Raw genomic sequence first — 22,947 nt, 5'->3', positions numbered from 1 at the left:
TAATTTATAATAATTTCACTAGTATATAATCTAATTATTTGAATACACGCTATGTTGTAATATTATAAATCTTCGTACCCAGATAGTATCTCGAAATATATGGACTCAAAATTGAGTTAATTTGTTCTAGATACACTCTATCCAAGTAGATTCGCATGTATTTAGAATACATATACAAATCTCGTGCCCTCGCCTCCCTCCCATCTTGCTTGTCACTCTCTTATCTCACTCGCATATCCAGTATGTGAGATACATGCTAATTACACTAGATTTTTGTTAGTGTTATTGAAACAACATCATTGTTTGTCATATTTGATTTGAAAATTTTCTCATTTTTTTGATGTTATAGAATTATAAGTTTGAAAAGAAAAAAAAATTATAAAAGAAAAACATAAGGACTAGCCCGCCCCAGCCCTTGGCCCTTCTAGGGTTGGGTTGGATTGAGCATTTTTAGGCCCTACCAAATGAAGGGCCGGCCCGCCCTAGCCCTTCAAATTCCTTGGCCCTCGAGGCTTGGGCCCGGTGGGGCTGAGCCGGCCCTTTTTGACAGCTCTAATCAGACTCTTTCCCCTTCTTTTAATTTCTTTTTATTATAAAAAACTAAGATAATAATAATAATAAAAAAGAGGGGCATATTTTAGACACTTTTGTAACAAGGATATATCAGCTTTAAATGACAAAGTTAAAAAGTATATCCCTTTTTCCCTTATTGCAGTCAAACAGTATTATGTTTCGTGGAGTACAAAATATTCAATCAGTAATAGTACTATTTGCTCTTGGGTTTCTTTTGCAAGCTAAATATTGTATGAATCAGATTTAAGGCATTAACATCAACAAAATTCTGTTTACTAACAGATACTTGAAAAACTCTGAAACTTATATAAATTGTCTACTATTCTTAAAACTAAACGTCAATAATAAATGATAATGGAATAATGTTTTCAACAAACCTGCTAACATATCTTGGCCAAAAATGATAGGCGAACACCAAATATGTTGAGGTCAGGCTTGATGTTGCAAGAATATATTTTTCATTCTCTCTTCTTTTTTCAATGTTTTCTGCTTCAAGAACTACAAATTTCTCCTTCATCAAATCCGGATCGGAATCAAATTTTGTAAAAACCTTGTTTACCTCGTCGTATACCACCAAATTGCAGTTTTCAGGTTGGTCACGTGGGTACACAATCAACTTTCCCCACAATGCACTTTGAATTTCGCTTACTCGACTTTTTTCTGGAGGTGAAAGAGTTCCAAACTTCTCCTCTGTTAAGTTGAAATAGGTGATAGAATTAAACTTAGGATTAGCCCAATAAAGTACCCCATTGACGAAGGTACGACCAGAACTCAAATTGTTAAGTTTACCAGGGCTATTTTCACATAATCTTCTCCATGAATTATTACTTCCTAGAGTTAGAATCTTTATACATGGCCTTTTCTTGTAATAAATACGATCGCGAAGCAATTTGTATCTTTCTGTGGCCGGATCATATCCTAGATACAATTCTGGACGATCCCCTGTTCGTGTATATCCCAATGAAAATGGCAAGGCTTTATTTCCCCTGTTGTGATGTTATACAAGAAACCTTGACTATCTTTACCGTTATACAGACAAACAAGGCCATTGCAATGATTTGAGCAAATAAAAATCTCTCCATAATCAAAATAATTACGAGAACCCACAAGTTGTAAAGGGAATAGTTCAAGTGGTGGTTGGTTATTAGTAAACCTTCTTGTAGCGTTCAAGTAGTGTTGGGGAATATGAGGTGTTTTTAAACCTATTTCATATAAAAGGCGGGTGACTAGAGGACGGTCTCTAGAACGAGCAATGTGCAACTTGACAAAGTTGAAATCATGTAGTATCAAACTATTCCAAGCTTTAGAAACACATTTGAATCGCATTAGAGACTTAGCTGGAACCCATGTTAGTATCTCGAATACCATGTCATCTACAAAGTCATGCGCCACCGCGTCCTCCTTCGTCGTAGTGCTAATTCGACATCGTTTTCGATTACTTTGGGCATCTTCCAAGGATGAGGGAGGGCGTTTTTTGCCTTCCATGTTATTGCTATGGCTATGGAGAAGACAAAAAAAAAAGAGAAGGAAAATATTAAATTAATTTCGAAAAATAATACATAACTAGTATTGAATAAAGAATGATATATAATCTAAGGCGTATTCTGATTTATTATTCTCCTAATCAAAATCTAATTCCTCAAACACACGGTTATCTCCAGGTTATTATATTATAATTAATTAATACGTACTTTCACTTTATAATAAATAACTTTGTTTTCATGAATACAATATCGAAATAAAATTGGATTATTACCATAAACATATTCGAAATAAAATAGGCGTTGATTATTACTTGACCCTTTGTCCTAATAGATTCAGAAAAGGAATATGTATAATATTCTTTTAGGATTGGGAGAACCTTTTTGTTATAGGTTTGGGATTATTTGGAATCTATTTATATAGGGATGTAATTGAGGATTTCTAAAGCATTAAACACTTATTTTTTCGGAAAACTCTCTCTGCTTTGCTTGGAAGATTAGACCTAACTGAACCTCGTTAAAACTCGCAACCTTTTTGTTCAAAGAAAGTGATAGTCATGGACCCCGGAAGCTCTATGCTTTTCAAGGGAGATTGCAAAGAAAGAACAATCTCTTATGTCACCGAAATCATGGACCTTTCGAGGGAGATTATGTTGGAAATTCTTTCGAGATTATCAATCAAGTCCATTTTTTATTGTAAGACGGTTTGTAAATTGTGGTATAGTCTTTTAACTTCCGACCCATTATTTGTTGACATGTATCACAAAAGATCATCATCTAATTTTTCCCAGCCTTTTGCTTTCGGTTATTGGCTTTAACCATTTTTTTGTGGAACTCAAAGCTATTGATTCTCAACCCCTAACGAGAACCATTGCGTTGAGCCCTATGTTTCATCTCCCTTCACCCGGAATGATATTAATTGGTTCTTGTAATGGGTTCGTTTGTTTTTTGAAAGGTTGGAATTATGGCCTAGTCCATTCGCTTTACACCTCTTTTGAGTGAGTATTACAAGGTTAAAATGCCTAAACAGGAGAAAAAAATGTGTGGTGCTTATGCATTCTGCTTTAGTGAAGCCTCTGGACAGTATAAAGTATTGAGATTAGGATATGGTAAGTTTGACGGACGTCTAAAAGCAACAGAATTGGAGGTTTGCACTCTTGGAGTTGATGAAAAATGGAACTATGTGGGCGAGGTTCCAAAACCTCTATGGAGATCATTTAGTAATGCTAACGTCAATGGTTTTGTTCATTGGATGAATTCGGAAAAAAATGACAGCATTTACTCGTTCAACAGTTTGACAGAAGAGGTGAAGTCCCTGTTAGCTCCGCGTGGTCTGATACCTCCATCCTACAATTTGACGCTAGCAGAGTTTTTTGAATTGTCTATGTTTGTGTGATAGTAACAATAGTGAGTATATTGATATATGGGGGATGAAAGAGTATGGAATAGCTAAATCTTGGACTAAAACTCGCATTTTGAAGGATACTATTCAACCAAATATTCGTAGTGATAGATTTATACCAATCTCAACTTGGAAAGATGGAGAAATATTGATGCAACAGGATCGTGGCATGCAAGTAGTTTCTTACAACCCTAAAGAAAAGAAGTTTACGAAGGTTAAAGTGTACTTTGGATATGCAGCAACTAGGTACATCCCAAGTTTTTACTCAGTCAAGACTGTCATTGGGGAAAGTTCTCAAGTCTCATACACTCATCCGAAGATTGATATACTGTAGATATTTAATTAGTCTTATTTCCTCGTGGATATTATGTGTTTCTTCTATGGTTCTCATGTAATCTAGCTTAAGACCTGTCAACTTTTAATGTTTTATGGATGCTTTTAATTTATGTCCGATTTACATTCCTTTTGTTCAATTCACTATGTACTTGTCTGAATAGAACGAACTAAGGAATAAAATGTTGGCCTATCAGTAAAAATAATAGCAACAGAGTAAACATAGACGACCTCGAGCACAAGATGTTTCTGCAATTTTGTAACGTAAGTGATTGACACTGTCTTCTCGAGATTGACATTGTCTAGTCATGGAATTAGCCTCATACCCAAGACTGATAAATAGGAAGACATAACGAGAAAAAAGGTAATTCAAAAGGCATGATTTATTGAAATTTCAAAAATTGATCTGATATACATACAATTACAGAAAAATGCATATGAAGAATGAACAGAAAGGAAGGCAATTAATATTGAGATCATTAATAAATAGAAAGGTTCAGGATCATACTAAAGTATCGGAATTGGAGGTTTATACTCTTGAAGTTGGTGTGGAATGGAGATATGTAGGTGAAATTCCGTGTCCTGTATGGGTATAATTTTGGCGAGATTAATGTCAATGGTGTTGTTCATTGGATGGATCGCGAAGAAAATGACAAAATTTACTGGCAATCCTACTTTTGATGAATATGTCAAAATTTGAAAGCCTCAATGGGTAAATAGTGTTTGGTTGTATTATTTCACCTTTTGATTAATGTCTCTCAAATGTTTTTCTAAGGAAAAGTAGTTTTTTGAGTGATTGTCTTTACATACAAAAGAAACTCAATTTATAGGACAGAATTTTTGCAAGAAAAGACTTTTAATTAGATTGTATTTATTATAGGTTCATCAATTTAAACAAAAAGTATTGTCCAAAAAACCTATAACATAGAATTAAAACAAAAATGAATGTTACAATTGACATTCATGTATTTTGTATATTTCAAAACTTTTAACGGATGAATTTACATGTTTCAAATCTAATTGAAACACTAATTCTTACAATCCCCCACTTGTTTCAAGAAATTTTATCTTTGAAAAATCTAAAAATACTTTGAGACATTAATCTAGCAACATTCATCAATGATGGTGTCTTTTAAATCATTGACTACTTAGTGAACGAAACTTGAACTAAGTGGTTCATTGAATGAAATAGAAAAATATTCCACGCATATCACTATGTTCCGGTGAAAATCAAAATTCTTCGATACCTTACTGCCATATGTCTGGAATCCTCTTAGCTAAGTGCTTTAAGATCTCTCTGTTAAAATCTTATTGAAACGGTCTTCACTTCGCACTTAGTGCAGTGAATTCATCAAGAGTAACTTTGCATACTCCGACCAAATAGTCTATGAATTTCATTGAGAGAAATTAATCTCATCCTCCTTTACAACAAAGTATCGATAAATTTATCAATATTCCTACTAAAGAGAAGGATGAGATTATATTCTCTTAATAAGTCAATAAATCGATTTCGATTGGAGTGTGTAGGAATACTCTTGAAACAAATGGGAAATTGTAAGAGGAAGTATTTCAATTAATTTTGAAACGAATCCATCATTAAAAGTTTTGAAATATACAAAATACGTGAATGTGAAGTATAACATTCATTTTAAATTTAATTCTATGTTATAAATTTTTCGGAAGATGGTTTTTTCTTTTCAATTCATGAATCTATAATAAATACTTAAACGATTTCAATGCTAAGCACATTAATGGACAATAACATATATCTAGAAGTTTTAGAACATATCTTTACTTTCTTTGGTTTGTAAACAAAAAACTGCTAGCTATAAATTGGGAATAGATACAATAGAATCTCAAGAAAGATAAAAGAATTATATATTCTTCGAGTCTCCAAAGTGATACCTTATAGATATAGGTTCACTCCAACGGATAGCTAACGGCTAGTTAGACTTTCATTATTTACTAAATACTAAGTCAGTGTAAGAAATAATATTAGGAAAAAAATTTAATATTAGCTAACGGCTAGTTAAATTTCAATAATTACTTTCAATTAGTCATTTTAGAGGATCACACTTTATATGAAAGTCCAGTCAATCCATAAGACCTAAACCTTATAAACTAGCTCCCTTTTTGTTCAAACGAAGTAACAATCATGGATGTTCAAAGCTCTAAGCTTTTCAAGGAAGATTCCGAATGAAGTACAATCTCTCATGTCACGAGGATTATGGACCTTCATATAGTGATTATGGTTGACATTTTTTCACGGTTGCCAATCAAGTCAATTTTCCGTTGTAAGATTGTTTGTAAGCTCTGGTATCATATTTTAACTTCCGACCCCTTGTTTTGTAAAATGTATTACAAAAGATCATCTTATTTTCCCAGCATTTTGCTTTCGATAAATCACTCAGTCCGGTTACTTGTGGAACTCAAAGATGATTTTTCTCACCCCCTAAATAGAACCATTGTGTTGAGCCCTAGGTTTCACCTCCCCCCAACTTTATATACACAAAACTTGACATTAATTAGTTCATGTAATGGGTTCATTTGTTTGTTTAATGGTTCGATGAATAACATATTAGAGCATTCGGTTTACATTAGCAATCCTCTTTTGGGTGAATATTTCGAGGTTAAATTACCCAAATGGGAGAAAAGAATTAAGCGTGTTACTTATGCATTTTGCTTCAGTGAAACCTCTGGACAGTATAAAGTATTGAGATCAGTAGTTAGTAAGTTTGAGGGACGTCCACATGTATCAGAGTTGGAGGTTTATACTCTTGGAGTTGATGAGAAATGGAGAAATGTGGGTGAAGTGCCAGAACCTCTATGTGGATCATTTTGTAAAGCTAACGTCAATGGTTTTGTTCATTGGATGAATTCGGAAAAAAATGATAGCATTTACTCCTTGAACAGTTGGACAGAAGAGGTGAAGTCCCTATTAGCTCCGCGTGGTCTGACAACTTCATCCTACGGCTTGACACTAGTAGAGTTGGGGAATTGTCTATGTTTGTGTGATACTTATCATAGTGAGTATGTTGATATATGGTGGATGAAAGAGTATGGAATTGCTGAATCTTGGACTAAAGATCGCATTTGGAAGGATACTATTCAACCAGATATCAGTTGTGATAGATTTATACCAATCTCAACTTGGAAAGATGGAGAAATATTGATGCAAAGGTATCGTGGCACACATGTAGTTTCTTACAATCCAAAAGAAAAGAAGTTTACGAAGGTTAAAGTGTACCTTGGATTTGCAGGGACTAGCTACATCCCAAGTTTTTACTCACTCAAGACTGTCATTGGGGAAAGTTTACAAGTCTCATATGCTTATCCGAAGGTTGAGATAGTTTAAATATTTAATTTGTCTTATTTCCTCCTGGATATTATGTTTTGCTTCTATGAGTCATCTAGCTTAAGACCTGTCAACTTTTACTGTTTTATGAATGCTTTTGAGTTATGGTATGTCAACTTTTACTGTTTAATGGATGTTTTTGAGTTATGGTAGTACAACTCTGTCTATTTGCAATGTGAAGTCTCGAAAGTTGCATTCATTTTATTCGATTCATTCTGCACTTGTCTGAATAGAACGAACTAAGGAACAAAATGTTGGCCTATCAATAAAAATAATAGGAACAGAAAAAACTAGACGCGCTCGAAAGACACTTGAAAGAGTTAAAGAATCAACTGGAAGCCTAGAAAATACATCATAGATAGTCTCTTTGGTATTAAAAATTGTCGTGTTACTCTTTAAAACAAATAAGGCCTAATTAGTATTGAATAAGGAATGATAATTAATAGCCCTTATAATAAGATGTATTTTAATTTGTTTGTCTCCTGATTCCTTTTTTTTTTTTTCTGCTCAAACACACGTCATCTCTCCAGGTTGTGAATTGTGATATATGTTTAAATTATAAATACAATTATTTCACGGAATTATAATTAATTAATACATACATACTTTCAGTTATACTTACACTCTTAATAATTATATTGTTTCATACTGTATCGTATTATATTGTTTGAATGAATACAACATTTGCATAGTTGAATGATAAAATTACTCGAAATAAAATAGGATTATTATGATAAACGTATTCGAAATAAAATAGGTGTTGATTATTTCTTGAATTTTTTCCCCAATTTAGGAAATTCATAATCCCTATTGGTTTAGGAAACTCTTTGTCCTAATAGATTCGGGAAAGGAATATATTGTTCTTTTAGGATTGAGAAAACTTTTTTCTTATAGGTTTGGGATTACTCGGGATCTATATTTAGGGACGTAGTTGGGATTCTAAATCATTGTATGTTTTTTTTTTTCTTTCATAGTAGAAAACTTTCTCTGCTTTTGCTTTTTTGTTCAAAGGAATTGACAGTCATGGACCCTCGAAGCTCTAAGCTTTTAAAGGGAGATTGCAAAGGAAGAATAATCTCTCATGTCACCATGATCATGGACCTTTCGAGTGAGATTATGTCGGAAATTCTTTCGAGATTACCAATCAAGTCCATTTTTTGTTGTAAGACGGTTTGTAAACTGTGGTATAATCTTTTAACTTCCGACCCATTATTTTCTAACATGTATCACAAAAGAACATCGTCTAATTTTCCCAGCCTTTTGCTTTCGATTGGTGACTATGTCCAGTTTCTTGTGGAACTCAAACCAGATGATCCTTCCCCCCTAAAGAGCACCACTGTGTTGAGCCCTAAGTTTCATCTTCCTTCACCCAACATGAGATTAATTGGTTCATGTAATGGGTTTGTTTGTTTGTTGAAAGGTTGGATGTTTGACTTAGACCATTCGGTTTACATTAGCAATCCTCCTTTGGGTGAGTATTTCAAACTTAAATTGCCTAAACAGGAGAAAAGAACTCGTGTTGCTTATGCATTCTGCTTTAGTGAAGCCTCTAGACAGTATAAAGTACTGAGATCAGCAGTTAGACATCAAAAAGTAGCAGAATTGAAGGTTTATACTCTTGGAGTTGATGAAAAATGGAGATATGTGGGCGAGGCTCCACAACCTCTATCCGTATCATTTAGTAAGGCTAACGTCAATGGTGTTGTTCATTGGATGAATTCGGAAAAAAATGACAGCATTTACTCCTTTAACAGTTGGACAGAAGAGTTGAAGTCCCTGTTAGCTCCGCGTGGTCTGGAAACTCCATCCTACAACTTGACGCTAGTAGAGTTGGGGAATTGTCTATGTTTGTGTAGTCCTAACCATAGTGAGTATGTTGATATATGGTGGATGAAAGAGTATGGAATAGCTGAATCTTGGACTAAAACTCGCATTTTGAAGGATACTATTCAATCAAATATCCGTTGTGATATATTTATACCAATCTCAACTTGGAAAGATGGAGAAATATTGATGCAAAGGTATCGTGGCACACAAGTAGTTTCTTACAACCCAAAAGAAAAGAAGTTTACAAAGGTTAAAGTGTACCTTGGACATAAATCGAGTAGCTACATCCCAAGTTTTTACTCACTCAAGACTGTCATTGGAGAAAGTTGTCAAGTCTCATACACTTATCCGAAGATTGACATAGTTTAGATCGATATTTAATTTGTCTCATACCTTGTCCATTTTAACGTTTCTAGTCTATTTACAATGTAAAGTCTCCAAAGCTGCATTCCTTTTGTTCAATTTACTCTGCACCTGCAAAATGGATTCTTTTGTTTAACTGGCAATCCTACTTTTGATGAATATGTCAAAATTCGAAAGCCTCAATGGAAAAATAGTGTTTTGTTGTATTACTGGAATCGCGTTAAAGTTCATAGTATCATATTTTACTCTTTAAACTCACATCGAATATCTTATCCAACTATCCTACGGGTTCGGTAGAACACAATAATTTTACTTGTGCCACTAATAGACAAATCTCAAACTGCTGATATGCCTCCGCTGGATCTACTGTCTTCTTCTTTTGAACAAGTAAATGCTTATCTGCAAAAAAAAAAACTTCAATGAATGATATATATGGCATTCTACAAAGATCAAAATGTCCTTGTGAAGTTAATGATCCTATTGTTCTCCTATAAAACATTAATATTATAGGAGTAGTAATGTTTTTAGACAAAAATAAATAAATATGCATTATGATAAATACCTACTTATATTACATATTATATAAATATAAATACAATATGAGTAATAAATATGCACCTTTCGACGAGTTATAAAGTTTGTGTAAGAATTAATTAGAAGTTTAAAACCTTATATTACAATGCCATTATCGAGAATACAATAAGCATTCATATTATTACAAGTCATCTAAATATTGATAGATAAACAAACGTTTATATTATTATAAGTCATTTAAATATTAAAAAATGAATAAAATTACAAGTAAAATAGGTTTAAACTACGCCCTCCAACTTTAAACGTATACAAATAGACATTTAAATTATCATAAAATTAAATAAATAAATACACACGTCCTACAGGACAATGCATATACAAATAGACACTATAACTATCATAAAATTAAATAAATAGACACACACGTCCTATATGACAAATTGCACGAAAACAAGCTCACTTTCGTTCCTTTCCTACTGCGTTTTGGATCAAACAATAGATGCACGCGCGTCTTACACGACAATTGCTTTTATGATCAAACTATTAACGAATGTGTTTTTATTCAATTTTACATAACTTAAGGTCATTTTTGACTATTTTCCGTAACATATATAAGATCTCTAATATTCAGATTGATAAACCCTAAGACCTTTAAACCCTAATCATATTCAGCCGAAGTTTTCTTCAGAGCTTCAACAATGGCTGAAACTCAATCGATAGCAAGAACTTTCCCAGTGAAGCCAAAATTGAAACCCACTTCAGCAAATTCATCTACACCAACCCCTGAATCCAAGTATTGGAAATCCTTCAAAACCCCTAAAGAAATTCAAACCCCACAAACACTTGTTTCTTCAATCAACTCCATAGTCTTCTCTCCAACATCTCCTCACGATTTCGCCGCCGCCCATTCCGCCACCGTTTCCATTTACTCCGGCAAAACTCTTGAACCTAAAACAACCATCTCCTCTGCTTTCCGTGATACTGTCACTTCCGCTTCATTCCGATCCGATGGTCGTCTTATCGCTGCTGGTGACCTTTCCGGCGCCGTTCAAGTTCTCGACCTCAAGACCCGTGTCCCACTTCGTCGGCTTCGTGGCCATACCCGACCTGTTCGTGTTGTTCGTTACCCGCGGGTTGATAAGCTTCACCTTTTCTCCGGTGGGGATGATGCTATTGTTAAGTATTGGGATATTACTACTGAGTCAAAAATTTACGATCTTTTGGGGCATAAGGATTATGTGAGGTGTGGAGATGCTTCTCCTGTAAGTGATGATATGTTTGTTTCTGGGTCTTATGATCATACGGTGAAAGTTTGGGATGTTAGGGTGATGAATTCGGGTTCGGTGATGGAGTTTGACCATGGAAAGCCTGTTGAGGATGTGATTTACTTGCCATCTGGTGGGTTAGTTGCTACTGCTGGTGGAAATTCTGTGAAGATTTGGGATATACTTGGAGGTGGGAAATTGCTATGTACAATGGAGAGTCACAACAAGACTGTTACTTCGATTTGTGTTGGTAAAATTGGGAAGGAGACTGGTGAGGAGGCGCAGCAATATCGGATTTTGAGTGTGGCTTTGGATGGATATATGAAGGTGTTTGATTATGCCAAGTTCAAAATTACTCATTCGATGAGGTTTCCGAATCCTCTAATGTCTGTTGGGTTCTCGCCTGATTGTTCTACAAGGGTGATTGGGGCATCAAATGGGACATTGTATATAGGCAGGAGAAAGGTGAAGGAAAGTGAAAGCATGGAACTTGTTGATGTTGGTGGCTTTGGTCAGGTAGAAGAGCCTCAGAGGCGGGTGTTGAGGCCATCTTATTACAGATATTTTCTGCGGGGGCAAAGTGAGAAGCCCTCTGAATGGGATTACTTGATTAAGAAGCCGAAGAAGATAAAGGTGACGGAGCATGATAAGTTGTTGAAGAAGTTTATGCACAAGGAGGCTTTGTTAGCTGCTTTGAATGGGAAGAACCCAGCAAATGTGGTAGCTGTTATGGAGGAATTGGTTGCTCGGAAGAAGTTGATGAGATGTGTATCAAACTTGGAAACGGAAGAACTTGGTTTGCTTTTGAAGTTTCTGCAGAGATATTCAACCATGCCTAGATTTTCAAGGTTTTTGATGGGCTTGACAAAGAAAGTAGTTGAGATGCGAGCTGAAGATATCAAATCATCCGATGAACTGCGAGGTGACATTAGAAATCTTAAACGAGATGTGGAGGAGGAAATACGATTACAACAGACATTGCTACAGATACAAGGCATTGTGACTCCTCTGCTCAAGATTGCTGGAAGGAGATGATCATTACTTATTGTTGCCTGTCGATTATCGGCAGTATTTGTGCCATCAGATTGTAGTATTCCTTCAAGAAATTTTGTTCTTTTACATAGAATTGTACTTTTCCTTTGAACTTGTTAAAGCTAATGTTTACAATTTGGCTGAATTGGATTAGAGTGTATTTTTGTTGGTGGATGGAAATGAAACTTAACCATGATCTCTTCTTTGCTTTGATACCATGTTGAATTGTATGAAGTCTCTCATTGTCTGCTGTATTCTGAAAGTGGATCATTCACTGGTTGAGTGGGAAACTTGAATTAACTATCTTGTTGCTTGTTTGGTTACGATGACTAGTTAGGTTCTTTTGCTCACTTCATCTGCCCGTAGAACTATCTTGTTGCTTGTTTGGTTACAATGACTAGTTAGGTTCTTTTGCTCACTTCATCTGCCCGTAGACATTTGTGCATGGATTTGTTTCATGATTGGACACTTACTTTTATAAGAAGAGCATGGTTTCATCTGGCTGAGAACATGTAAAATCTTTGCAGTTTCTCTCACCTGGTGGGACTATAATATAAGCATAAAGTTTGTACATATTGAGGTCATCTTCAATTTTGCTTTTTTGTTCAGGCAGTTGTTTGCAGTCTCTATCAAGAAAGGGAAGACAAATTTCCATTCAAGGGATGAAGAAGTTTTGGAAGAAACTGATAAAAGTATGTTTTCTCAACATTAATCTTTGTAGTAGTGTCACCCATACGAATAATCCAACTGTAGATGTTAAATTAATCTGCACTATCACTCTGGTGAAACAAAAGTTTATACTCTAGCTTCCTTTCAGTGACGTAGTTTGTGAAAGTACAGTGATATATGCAGTACACTGCTTTTTATACCGATTAAATTGCTCTGCATCTGTCCTTCATAGATATTGTATGCTACTTGTTGATTTGTAAACTGTACATCTAGTATAAGCCATCTTGCATTAATCTCAAGTCGGAGAAAGGAGTATTAACTAGAAGAAGGATAATGGAACTGGTGACATTTTCTTAGGCAGGTATTTATGGCTTTCATGTTTGCCATTGAAGTGAATATTACTTCTACCGTCTTAAGCTTTGATGATTTATCAGTTTGAATGTGAAGGTGATTCATTTCCGCCAATAATGCCTTACATTTGGTCTTCCTATGGATCTCGCCTCCTATCCTAAATCAGTACGAATGAGATAATGTAATAACTATCAGTTGCTAGTTATACTTGTTACTTTGGTCTTAACGAAATCATCAGTTTTATGAAAAGGATCAAGAACATTTGTTAGTGAGCTTCGAATGCCCTTTTCTGGTTCCAATGATTTTTGCAATATCCAAAACAACAATAAGGTTTTTTTGCTTTCTGTTAGCCTTAGGTTGACTTTCTGCAGCAAACCACATAGGTTCTAAGTGTCCACAACATTGCTTGTGTTGAAGGATAATAATTGAGATCTTATAGTCAAGAGTGAAAAGAATAATTTTTTGTTCTAGTCAAATTATAATAGTAATATCTTGTCATGTTTCTGAGTAGGTATTACATTTACTTACTACACCACTAATATGTACAATATTCTAATAGTTTTTTTTATTTAGGAAATTTCTCTCAACCTTCTTAGTAACAGCATGACAGGATATTTAAATAAAAAATTGTTCTGCTGCAGTAAATACTCTTGATTAAGTCCTTCAAAAGCAATGTTGAAAGTCATCCCAAGACTAAAAAAAAAGGAACTTATCAACATGTTAGCTAGCCAGCTGATTTCTTTGCCCAATAAGAGTTGCCTTAGTTGAGTAATCTCATTAAATTTGACTTTTTGTTCATGTACATATCAAAAGAAAATATATAGACAGAAATTAAACAAAGTTGAAATTTATTTGCTTAAAATGTATGTAACAAGGCCTCTTTCTTACTACCAAAGGAATCCAGATGCACTTTCATTACCTCCTGAAGGTCCAAATTCAGGTTACTTAGTGATTCAAGATGAGGAATCTGAAACATATTGTTGTTTTGGACTTTGCAAAAATTATGATATCATGGACATGCCTATCCCTCAGAACAAGAAGCTGACTGTTCGATACGAATCAGGTTCTGGTGAGAACAGTAGTGTTAGCACGGACGAAGTAATGTTCATTCCAGTTCTTAATAAGCCATTGTCTTCTAATCAGTATTATGCTATCAAGCATCATGGAAAGCGCAAAGGGTATGTTGTTATTTTATTTGCACTTTTGATCTTGTATGATATGATAGTTTAATTATGTGATTCGATTTTTTAACTGAAAAGAAGTGAGGATCTATTTGTTACAAAAGGGCGTACATCCGAAAAGAGTCCATTTTCCTTTACAATATTTCGGAATGGATCATGACTCTATCTATTCTCATTGATTGGACTACTGCATAACATACAATTGATTCTGGGAAAATTCTTGTCTGGTTTATTTCCTCTTGATAAACCAAGGTCCAATGAGTTGAATTATATCCTTTTCATCAGAAAATTGTACTGTAGTATAATATAAAACTATATACTCCCTCCGTCCCTATTTACTTGTCCATATTTCCTTTTTTGGTTGTCCCTATTTAGTTGTCCATTTTGACAAATCAAGAAAGGACAACAAATTTTTTCCTATTATACCCTTATTTACACTTCTTGAAAATTGTAAAAGTGTATGTTGTTTCCCTCCAATTTATTTCACTTGAATTCAAATAAGTGGTTGTAATTTTGAAGTGAAAAGTTGTCATAAGGGTAAAATTGTAACTTCACTGTGCTAATCATTGTTGCCTTAATCTGTGTGCCATTTCTAAAGTGGACAACTAAAAAGGGACGGAGGGAGTAGTAAAATTGTTTTAGGCTTCAAGTTTCAATTCTTGAATTTTTTTTGAATCCCCTTTATTAGAATTTTTAGACTGGCCAAAGTAATGGATCTTACAATTGGGGAATGACTTTTTGCAGACAAGCATTTACTTGTTCAACAGAGGAAGACAAGCAAACCTGCTGTTTCTGCACATGTATACAAGACGTTAAACCGAAGCCATTAGATCCAGAGGAGGCATATCAGCAGTTTGAGATATGTCTATATGATACAGGTTGCAATGTCAAAGGTAACTTTTTTGCCAAGTCTCTTGCTCCTGATGGTTTTCCACCATACTTTCTAAGGCGAAAAGGTTGGCATCTCAGTGCCGAAACTCCTAAAGATTATGAACTAAATGATGATGCTCTAGGCCTCAATCCTGAGTTGAGGCAACAACTTCCACAGTTCAATTTCACATCATCTTGTAAAAGTTCTGAAGTTGTTGTCGTGGGGAAATGGTATTGTCCTTTTGCTTTTATCAACGATGGAACAGAACTTAAAGAACAGATGAAGAGATCTATTTTCTATGAAATGACACTTGAGCAGAGATGGGAGCAGTTTTTCACTTGTCAAAATGACAAACTTAACGAAGGGAATTCAGTACTTGTGGATGTTGCACTTGACACAGAAGTTGTCCTTATAGCCGGAACTAATAAAGCAACATGGGATGATAGAAACGTCGTGGAAGGAGTAATATGGTTTAAAAGCTATGGTAATGATGGAAATGAAGTATCAAGTTTGGGATTGAGACGTGAAATAGTTGAAAGAATGAAGTGGGAACAACAGAGAGGTGGATGGCAAAATCAAGGGAGGATCAAACAAGTTGAAGAAAACAGAGAAAATAGTAGCGGATGGAGAGGATTTAGTTGCTATGTTTTGGTTGAGAGGTTTGTGCTGAGAAGAATGGATAGAAGCTTGGTGATGACTTATGATTTCAAGCACATTGACAAGGTTAAAAGCATATGGGAGTAAGACAGTCATTGTTGCCGCGCTTGCATTGAGTCCCTCCAAAATTACGCTACTTCTGAAGGATCTGACACACATATGGTGGCATTTTACAAGAGTTGAAAGAACATACTATGTGAATATGTTTTTAATATTTAAGGTTTAAGCTATATACCCTAAGAATGTATCAAACTCTATCAGTGTGAATTAAAAGATTGTAGTAGGTCAGTCTATTTTCCATGTTACAATATCAGATTTACTAGTTACTATGAATAATACATGGTTATGTATATTGTGTATGTCACATGTATATTATTGTATCTCATGTATACGTCTTATATATTCCAATTTAGTGAAGAAGAATCCTGTTGATGGTCAATTTTTCTAGCACTTAGTGATCTAATCAAGATATTTGATTCAAGGGAAAAAGATCAAAAATACCCTTAAACTATTACAAATAGAGCAAATATACCCTCCGTTTGAATTTGGGTGCAAAACTACCCCCACCGTTACTCAATAGGCTCAAAAATACCCTTGGCTAACGGAAAAGTAAAAAAAAGGAATTTAAAAAACTTTTAAAATAAGAAAAGGTTGACTTTTTCTTTTGTTGCCTCCTCTCTCATTCTGCTCGCTGCCCCTAAGTTCCATCCACCAGCCTGTTTTATAAAAAAAAAAAAAAAAAAATTCTCAAGGCATATTTATCAAGAACTTGCATGATTTTTCCATATACGGGCTAAATTGCCAAATTCAAGTTATGCCATCTCATTGCCAAGTAGAGCAAATATATATCAAGCAAAGGATATGTAGAAATCTTGAGTACTCTTGTCAAAAAATCTAAATCTATTACTCATTTTCTATCATTAATACTGCACAAAATTGAGTTAAAATTTCAGTGTACGCATATTAAACTGAACAATTCAACATATACACTGGCACTAATTGTTCTAGTAGAAAATTTTTGCTCTTTGTATCATTCCTACATGCTAGTTTTCTCCGTTCAATATCCTATAATATGCAATTAGTTCATGTTTACTTTTAAGTAACTTATATGCATACAAGAGAAATATTAAAAGGTTGCAATTTATCTTGATTGCAATATATGTTGCCACTTGTTGAAGAATAATACTTGAAGTTAGTTTGTTTTGCAATATTAATCAGAAATGACTTCAGTACGATAAAAATATTTTTTAACGATAATAAATATACGTATTAATAAAGAGGTCTTTACCACATTAGTTAATTATTATTGGATCAAATATCGCTATAGGGTTTGCACACATTTACGAAGAGTGTTAATTGTTGTTCAAAATACACACATATATTTATATATATAACTGTAATTAAGTTGTTGTTGTCAATTAATTGTCACTAAAGATATTTTTGATGTGGTGCTTATATACAAATTTGTTTACTTGACATCATAAAATTTCATCATCGAATACAAGCCATGGGTCGTGGGTGAAACTTGAGTGTAGATTAGTCAAAATGCGTTCAGCTTTGAGTGACAAGGGATTTAAGTTTTTTTTTGTTTGGGTTTTGGTTCGATCTGATTTAAGAGGTAAGGAAGGAACAAAGAGGAAGAAGAGTGGCAGCGGGAGAAAATTGGAAGGGGCAGGTGAAAAGAAAAAGTTGACTTTTTCTTATTTTAAAAGTTTTTTAAATTCCTTTTTTGTACTTATCCGTTAGCCAAGGGCATTTTTGAGCCTATTGAGTAACGGTGGGGGTAGTTTTGCACCCAAATTCAAACGAAGGGTATATTTGCTCTATTTGTAATAGTTTGAGGGTATTTTTGATCCTTTTCCCTTGATTCAATATAGAAGACCTTTCAACCAGCTGATTATTGGAAACAAAATTAATTTTTTTTATGAATAGATTTTTATCATCTAGTATTTTTACACCTTGAAAATTCAATACAATATATTGTTGTAGAAAGTTATGACTGTGATATTATATAAAGACTATTGATTTGTAAATATTGTCTTTCACGCGAATTGTCAAGTAGGATGACTATGTCTACTTGTTCAATTTTATACAAGTTTAACGATCTACTTGTGCATATCCAAAGTTGGAGGTCCTTACGTTGCTATAGCCATAAGCTATGGAAGCTCTAGCTCGCAACCATAGGGGCCCACTCACAGGCCAGAGTGGGCACGACGGTCTTTCGCTTTTGCCAAATCTAGAGAGATACTACAAGTCCTCCGTCCCAGATTTTATCACCACATTTATTTGGTTCACTGGTACTACCAAGACGTCTCATGCTTACATTACTGTTATTATCTTTGTTTAATTTCAAACTGAAGCTTCTCTAGACTCTAAGAGAACAATTGGTCACATGGCCGGCTCGACTATAAGTCAACTAAAGCAATAGTTTAGAGCCCCATATTTTCCTAATGAAGTAATCTAATATACATATATTGCTAAAAAATAGTTCTCATGGAATAGTTTTTAGGTATTATAGTATCATTTTTTACGTGGCTATCTATTTTCTTGCCTTATTTATATCCTTACGATTAACATGAATCCACATTATTATATCCTTATGAACTAGTCAAATAACAATCATAATTCCTTGATGCTTGAACCATATCAAAATATTGAAACTTCCAAGATCTTTTATTTTTTTTATCAATATAAGTTTGAGTTGTGTGCACCACTACCATTACATACATCTGATATGTACAATATTTTAATAGATTTTGCAGTTAGAAAATATCTCCCAACCTTCTTAGAAACAGCATGACATGATATTTGAATTTATAAAAAGGAACTTATCAACATGTTGTCTTAGTTGTTCAATCTTATATATATCTTAATTCAAGAAAAAAGTTAGCAAACTTTTGGTGAAAATGTATGTAACAAGATCTCTTTCTTACTACAAAAAGAATCCAGATGCACTTTCATTACCTCCTGATGGTCCAAATTCAGGTTACTTGGTGATTAAAGATTCAGAATCTGAAACATATTGTTGTTTTGGACTTTGCAAAAACTATGAAATCATGGACTTGCCTCTCCCTCAGAACAAGAAGCTGACCATTCGATACGAAATGAGCAATGGTCAGAGCACGAGCGTTAACAGGAACACTGTAATGTTCATTCCAGTTCTTAATAAGCCATTGTCTTCTAATCAGTATTATGCTATCAAGACTCATGGAAATAACAAGGGGTAATAATATAATATGTTGTTAATTATTTGATTTTTTTGACTCATTTGTGCTTTAGGAGAAAACAGCTTTAGTGGTATTGTTGTCTATTAATTGGAGTATTGCATAACATCTGTCCTGCTCGGACTCTTTGAAAATGTCTATAGGTGTCTGTCGGATCCTCCAAAAGCAAAGTGCAGTTTTGGAAGATCCGACAACTTTTCTGGAGAGTCTGAGTAACATAGCATAACATAAATTGATTCTGGAAAAATTGCCTTAGGCTGCAAGTTTCTAGTGTGACATGTTGAATTTTTTAGACTGATAAAGATAATGAATCTTACAATTAACAAATGACCTTATGTAGACAAGCATTCACTTGTTCAAAGGAGGAGGACAAGAAAAGCTTATGTTTCTGCAGATGTGTACGGGACGTTAAACCGAAGCCATTAGATCCAGAGGAGGCACTTCAGCAGTTTGAGATATGTCTATATGATATATGTTGCAAAGGCAGAGGTAGTTTTTATGCTAAGTCTCTTGCACCTGATAGTTTTCCACCATACTTTCTAAGGCGAAAAGGTTGGCATCTCAGTGCTGAAAATCCTAAAAAAATTGAACTAAATTATGATGCTATAGGCCTTAATGCTGAGTTGAGGCAACAACTTCCACAGTTCAATTTTGCATCATCTTATAAGAAGAGTTCTGAAGTTGTTGTGGGGAACTGGTATTGTCCTTTCGTGTTTATCAAAGATGGAACAGAACTTAAAAAACAGATGAAGAGATCGATGTTCTACGAAATGACACTTGAGCAGAGATGGGAGCAGTTTTTCACTTGTCAAAATGACAAAATTAATGAAGGGAATTCAGTACTTGTCGATGTTGCACTTGACACACAGGTTGTCCTTATTGCCGGAACTGATAAAGCAACGTGGGATGATAGAAACGTCGTGGAAGGAGTAATATGGTTTAAAAGCTATAGTAAAGATGGAAATGAAGTAGCAAGTTTGGGATTGAGACATGAAATAGTTGAAAGAATGAAGTGGGAACAACAGAGAGGTGGATGGCAAAATCAAGGGAGGATCAAACAAGTCGAAGAGAACAGAGAAAATAGTAACGGATGGAGAAGATTAAGTTGCTATGTTTTGGTTGAGAGGTTCGTGTTGAGACGAATGGATAGAAGTTTGGTGATGACTTATGATTTCAAGCACATTGACAAGGTTAAAAGTATATGGGACTAAGACAGTTTATGAGACCACATGTAGTGTTGATGTTTCTGTATGTATGTGTGACCTATATTGCTCGGACTCCCTAAAGATGTTGCCGCACTTCCATTGAGTCCTCCAAGAAAACGCTACTTTTGGAGGATCTGACACACATCCGGTGGCATTTTTTATGAGTCCAAAGAATATACTGTATGAATATTTTGGTGTATTATTGTTCTGGTACTATTTGTTGTTTCATTTATTTCCATTACAATTTGCTTGTAAAGGGCTACTTCATGCTCTAATATAATTTTAATTATGTTTTGACTTTATAGTGAAGATACCCTAAATTTAATTATGTTTTGATTTTTGACTCATTTGCATGAATATGAATCTTTCTGATTCCTCATTAGTGTTGTGTCTTCTTAGCCTTTCATTAATTGGAGTATTGCAGAACATATGTCCTGCTCCGACTCTTTAAAAATGTCGATAAGTGCCTGTTGGATCCTCCAAAAGCAGTGCAGTTTTGGAAGATATGACACAAGTGTAACAATTTTTATGGAGAGTCTGAGCAACATAGCATAACATACAATTGAATTACATCCGATCCCCTTACCAAATGATCTTGTGCAGACAAGCATTTACTTGTTCAAAGGAGGAAGACAAGCAAAACTGTTGTTTCTGCAGATGTAAGGGAAATGAAAATCCAATGAAGTAAATTGCAGAAAATACAAGGTGGATTTGCCTATCTCACACTCCTATAAAGCAAATTTTGATTTCTTCTTTCGATTTTCTTTCCTGCATCTTTCAAAATATTGATATAATTGTGGATCAAGGTATGCAACGAGCAGATAAGTCATGATAAATGGTCCTGGTATCGGAAGGGATGCAGCATTACGAGCTATTAGTCGAGTCGAAGTGATATACTATTGACTTTCATTTGAGAAGTAACTCTTATGTCACATAATGGTTGTAAACCTCCAAAAAAAAATCATGTGTAGCACTAAACATTGAAGAAATCTTGAACTAGATGAACACTCTGACAACCCCCTAGATCCGCTCTTGATCATGAATATTATATACATCTCAATCGCTCAAATTTGAACAGATCATATTTTCATGAGCTAATTTTATCGTCCATAATTCTATGTTATCCATCCTTGATGAACATGAAGGGACATACCATTTTCATACCTAAAAGTTTGGTAGGGTCAAAAGTATTAATTTTAACTTAACTTACCTATAAATGTTTTATGCATTAATGGGGTTGGTTGGTTTTTGTTCTACTTCTGCACCAATATGCCTAGAAAAGAAACTAGTCATGCGCTTGTTTTGGTGACATATAATATTGTTATAGAAAGTTCTAACCGTACATAATATCAAATAAAGATGATTGATTCATAAATGTTAGTTTTCGAATAAAAATTGTGACATTAATATTCAACTATATTTTGATTTTTTTATACGTACTGGTTGTATACATCAAAAGAATGCAATCTTAAAAGCAGGACTATAATCTGTTTTGCTTACTAGATTGTAAACAAATTATGTATACAGATAAATATTTTAATATTGATTTGATTCAAAACTATTGAATTCTATCGAATTTATAGCTTTAAGACTGGCTTCACCTCGATTTTATCATGAAGTATTGTTTTCGACCTATTTTTTAATATGTCAATTGCTCCCTATTTATACTGGAAGTTAATTTGAAAAGAAAAAAAATCTTTCAAATAGATCATCCACTTTCTATTTTTATTTTTATTTTCACAATTCAAATATTTTCTTGAGACAAATTATTTTAGTGTCAGGATCATTGATTGGTCCCAAATCAGAAAAAATAAAAAAGACAAATAGCAAAACTCTTCTTTTTATATATACCAAATCAAAATTTTATCTAAGCAACAAGATCTAAAGGTAGGGCAATAGTTTAGATTTGGGCTTTTAAATGTTTTTTGGACCACAAAACCATTGTGAGTAAAGCCCATTTATAGGGTCAGTTTCATTTTCTGAAAGTGACTAAAAAACCTCTGTGAATTGACCCAATCTATAAGAGATTGGAGTTATGTTGCTCGGATTCTTTAAAAATATCGTTTTGTTATGTTTTGGAACTTTAGTAATATGTATTTTGGAAGATCTAATTTGAGTGCAACGAAAATTTTAAGGAAAATGTAAGAGTATAGTAAAACATATTTGAGCTAGCGGAAAATCTATCGTTAGGAAGGGGGTGCATTAAAATAAATTTTATAACATGTATTCTGAATTAAAATAATCAGTTACTATGTCTTTCTTCGATTTATTAGTACTTGTTATTTCATTGTTTCAGTTATTATAGTATGTGTTGTTGCTATATTATTTTTCCAATTATGTTTAACCTGACTGTTTTACTAGTGTATCTCTTCTTTTTTTTTATATTTGATTTTGTCGTATTTTATTTGATCTATCGAAAACATCATCGCTATCTTCATAAAATAGGAAAAAGACTACTTAACCACTACCTTATTCTAGGTTCCCCACCTTGTTGATTTTCTTTTAGCTTCTCCCAACACTTACCATAAACAAAATGTAAAAAAAAATTCCATTCGCTTCAAAAGTGAAGTCAGAGTATGAATTTTATGAATTTTAAATCTAGATCATGATTCCAAGTGTTAATA

The 22,947-nt window shown here is 34.1% G+C and overlaps 3 protein-coding genes and 2 pseudogenes across 6 annotated transcripts; all 5 read left to right on the top strand.

The window, feature by feature from the left end:
- Positions 1-2,611: 2,611 nt before the first annotated feature.
- Positions 2,612-3,790, top strand: LOC125829779 (F-box protein At3g07870-like; annotated as a pseudogene).
- A 2,154-nt stretch (positions 3,791-5,944) lies between these two features.
- LOC125829775 (F-box protein At3g07870-like) lies at positions 5,945-7,144 on the top strand (annotated as a pseudogene).
- A 1,023-nt stretch (positions 7,145-8,167) lies between these two features.
- On the top strand, positions 8,168-9,340 carry LOC125829781 (F-box protein At3g07870-like). The gene has a single exon (XM_049508979.1). It carries the CDS (start codon positions 8,168-8,170, stop codon positions 9,338-9,340), a length of 1,173 nt encoding a protein of 390 aa, XP_049364936.1.
- Positions 9,341-10,519: 1,179 nt separating this feature from the next.
- On the top strand, positions 10,520-12,370 carry LOC125829764 (protein SLOW WALKER 1). The gene has a single exon (XM_049508964.1). The coding sequence runs from the start codon at positions 10,567-10,569 to the stop codon at positions 12,166-12,168; it is 1,602 nt and encodes a 533-aa protein (XP_049364921.1). The 5' UTR covers positions 10,520-10,566; the 3' UTR covers positions 12,169-12,370.
- Positions 12,371-13,089: 719 nt separating this feature from the next.
- On the top strand, positions 13,090-20,335 carry LOC125829777 (uncharacterized). 4 transcript variants are annotated; one of them, XM_049508977.1, is made up of 3 exons: positions 13,090-13,195; positions 14,082-14,363; positions 15,111-16,244. In XM_049508977.1, the coding sequence occupies exons 2-3, from the start codon at positions 14,197-14,199 to the stop codon at positions 15,979-15,981; spliced, it is 1,038 nt and encodes a 345-aa protein (XP_049364934.1). In that variant the 5' UTR covers positions 13,090-13,195; positions 14,082-14,196; the 3' UTR covers positions 15,982-16,244. The 4 variants fall into 4 exon arrangements, with proteins under 4 accessions (XP_049364934.1, XP_049364932.1, XP_049364933.1 ...); XM_049508976.1 differs by lacking the exon at positions 13,090-13,195 and adding an exon at positions 20,148-20,335 and having other exon boundaries at positions 13,996-14,363; positions 15,111-15,799; XM_049508974.1 differs by lacking the exon at positions 13,090-13,195 and adding an exon at positions 19,988-20,329 and having other exon boundaries at positions 13,996-14,363; positions 15,111-15,639.
- The last annotated feature ends 2,612 nt before the right edge of the window (positions 20,336-22,947 follow it).

Source organism: Solanum verrucosum, unplaced genomic scaffold, assembly GCF_900185275.1.
Source record: "Solanum verrucosum unplaced genomic scaffold, falcon-dt-bn FXZP01000008.1, whole genome shotgun sequence".
In the NCBI taxonomy this organism is placed as follows: domain Eukaryota; kingdom Viridiplantae; phylum Streptophyta; class Magnoliopsida; order Solanales; family Solanaceae; genus Solanum; species Solanum verrucosum.
Note: the sequence above shows the minus strand (reverse complement) of the source record. Positions and strands in the feature narration are given on the sequence as shown.

Coding starts and splice junctions, on each gene's coding strand:
- LOC125829781 (XM_049508979.1), top strand. CDS start 8,168: ATGGACCCTCGAAGCTCTAAGCTTTTAAAGGGAGATTGCAAAGGAAGA.
- LOC125829764 (XM_049508964.1), top strand. CDS start 10,567: ATGGCTGAAACTCAATCGATAGCAAGAACTTTCCCAGTGAAGCCAAAA.
- LOC125829777 (XM_049508976.1), top strand. CDS start 14,047: ATGTATGTAACAAGGCCTCTTTCTTACTACCAAAGGAATCCAGATGCA. Junction 14,364..15,110: donor CATCATGGAAAGCGCAAAGG/GTATGTTGTTAT, acceptor GACTTTTTGCAG/ACAAGCATTTACTTGTTCAA. Junction 15,800..20,147: donor GAAGTGGGAACAACAGAGAG/GTGGATGGCAAA, acceptor AACAACAGAGAG/GTGGATGGCAAAATCAAGGG.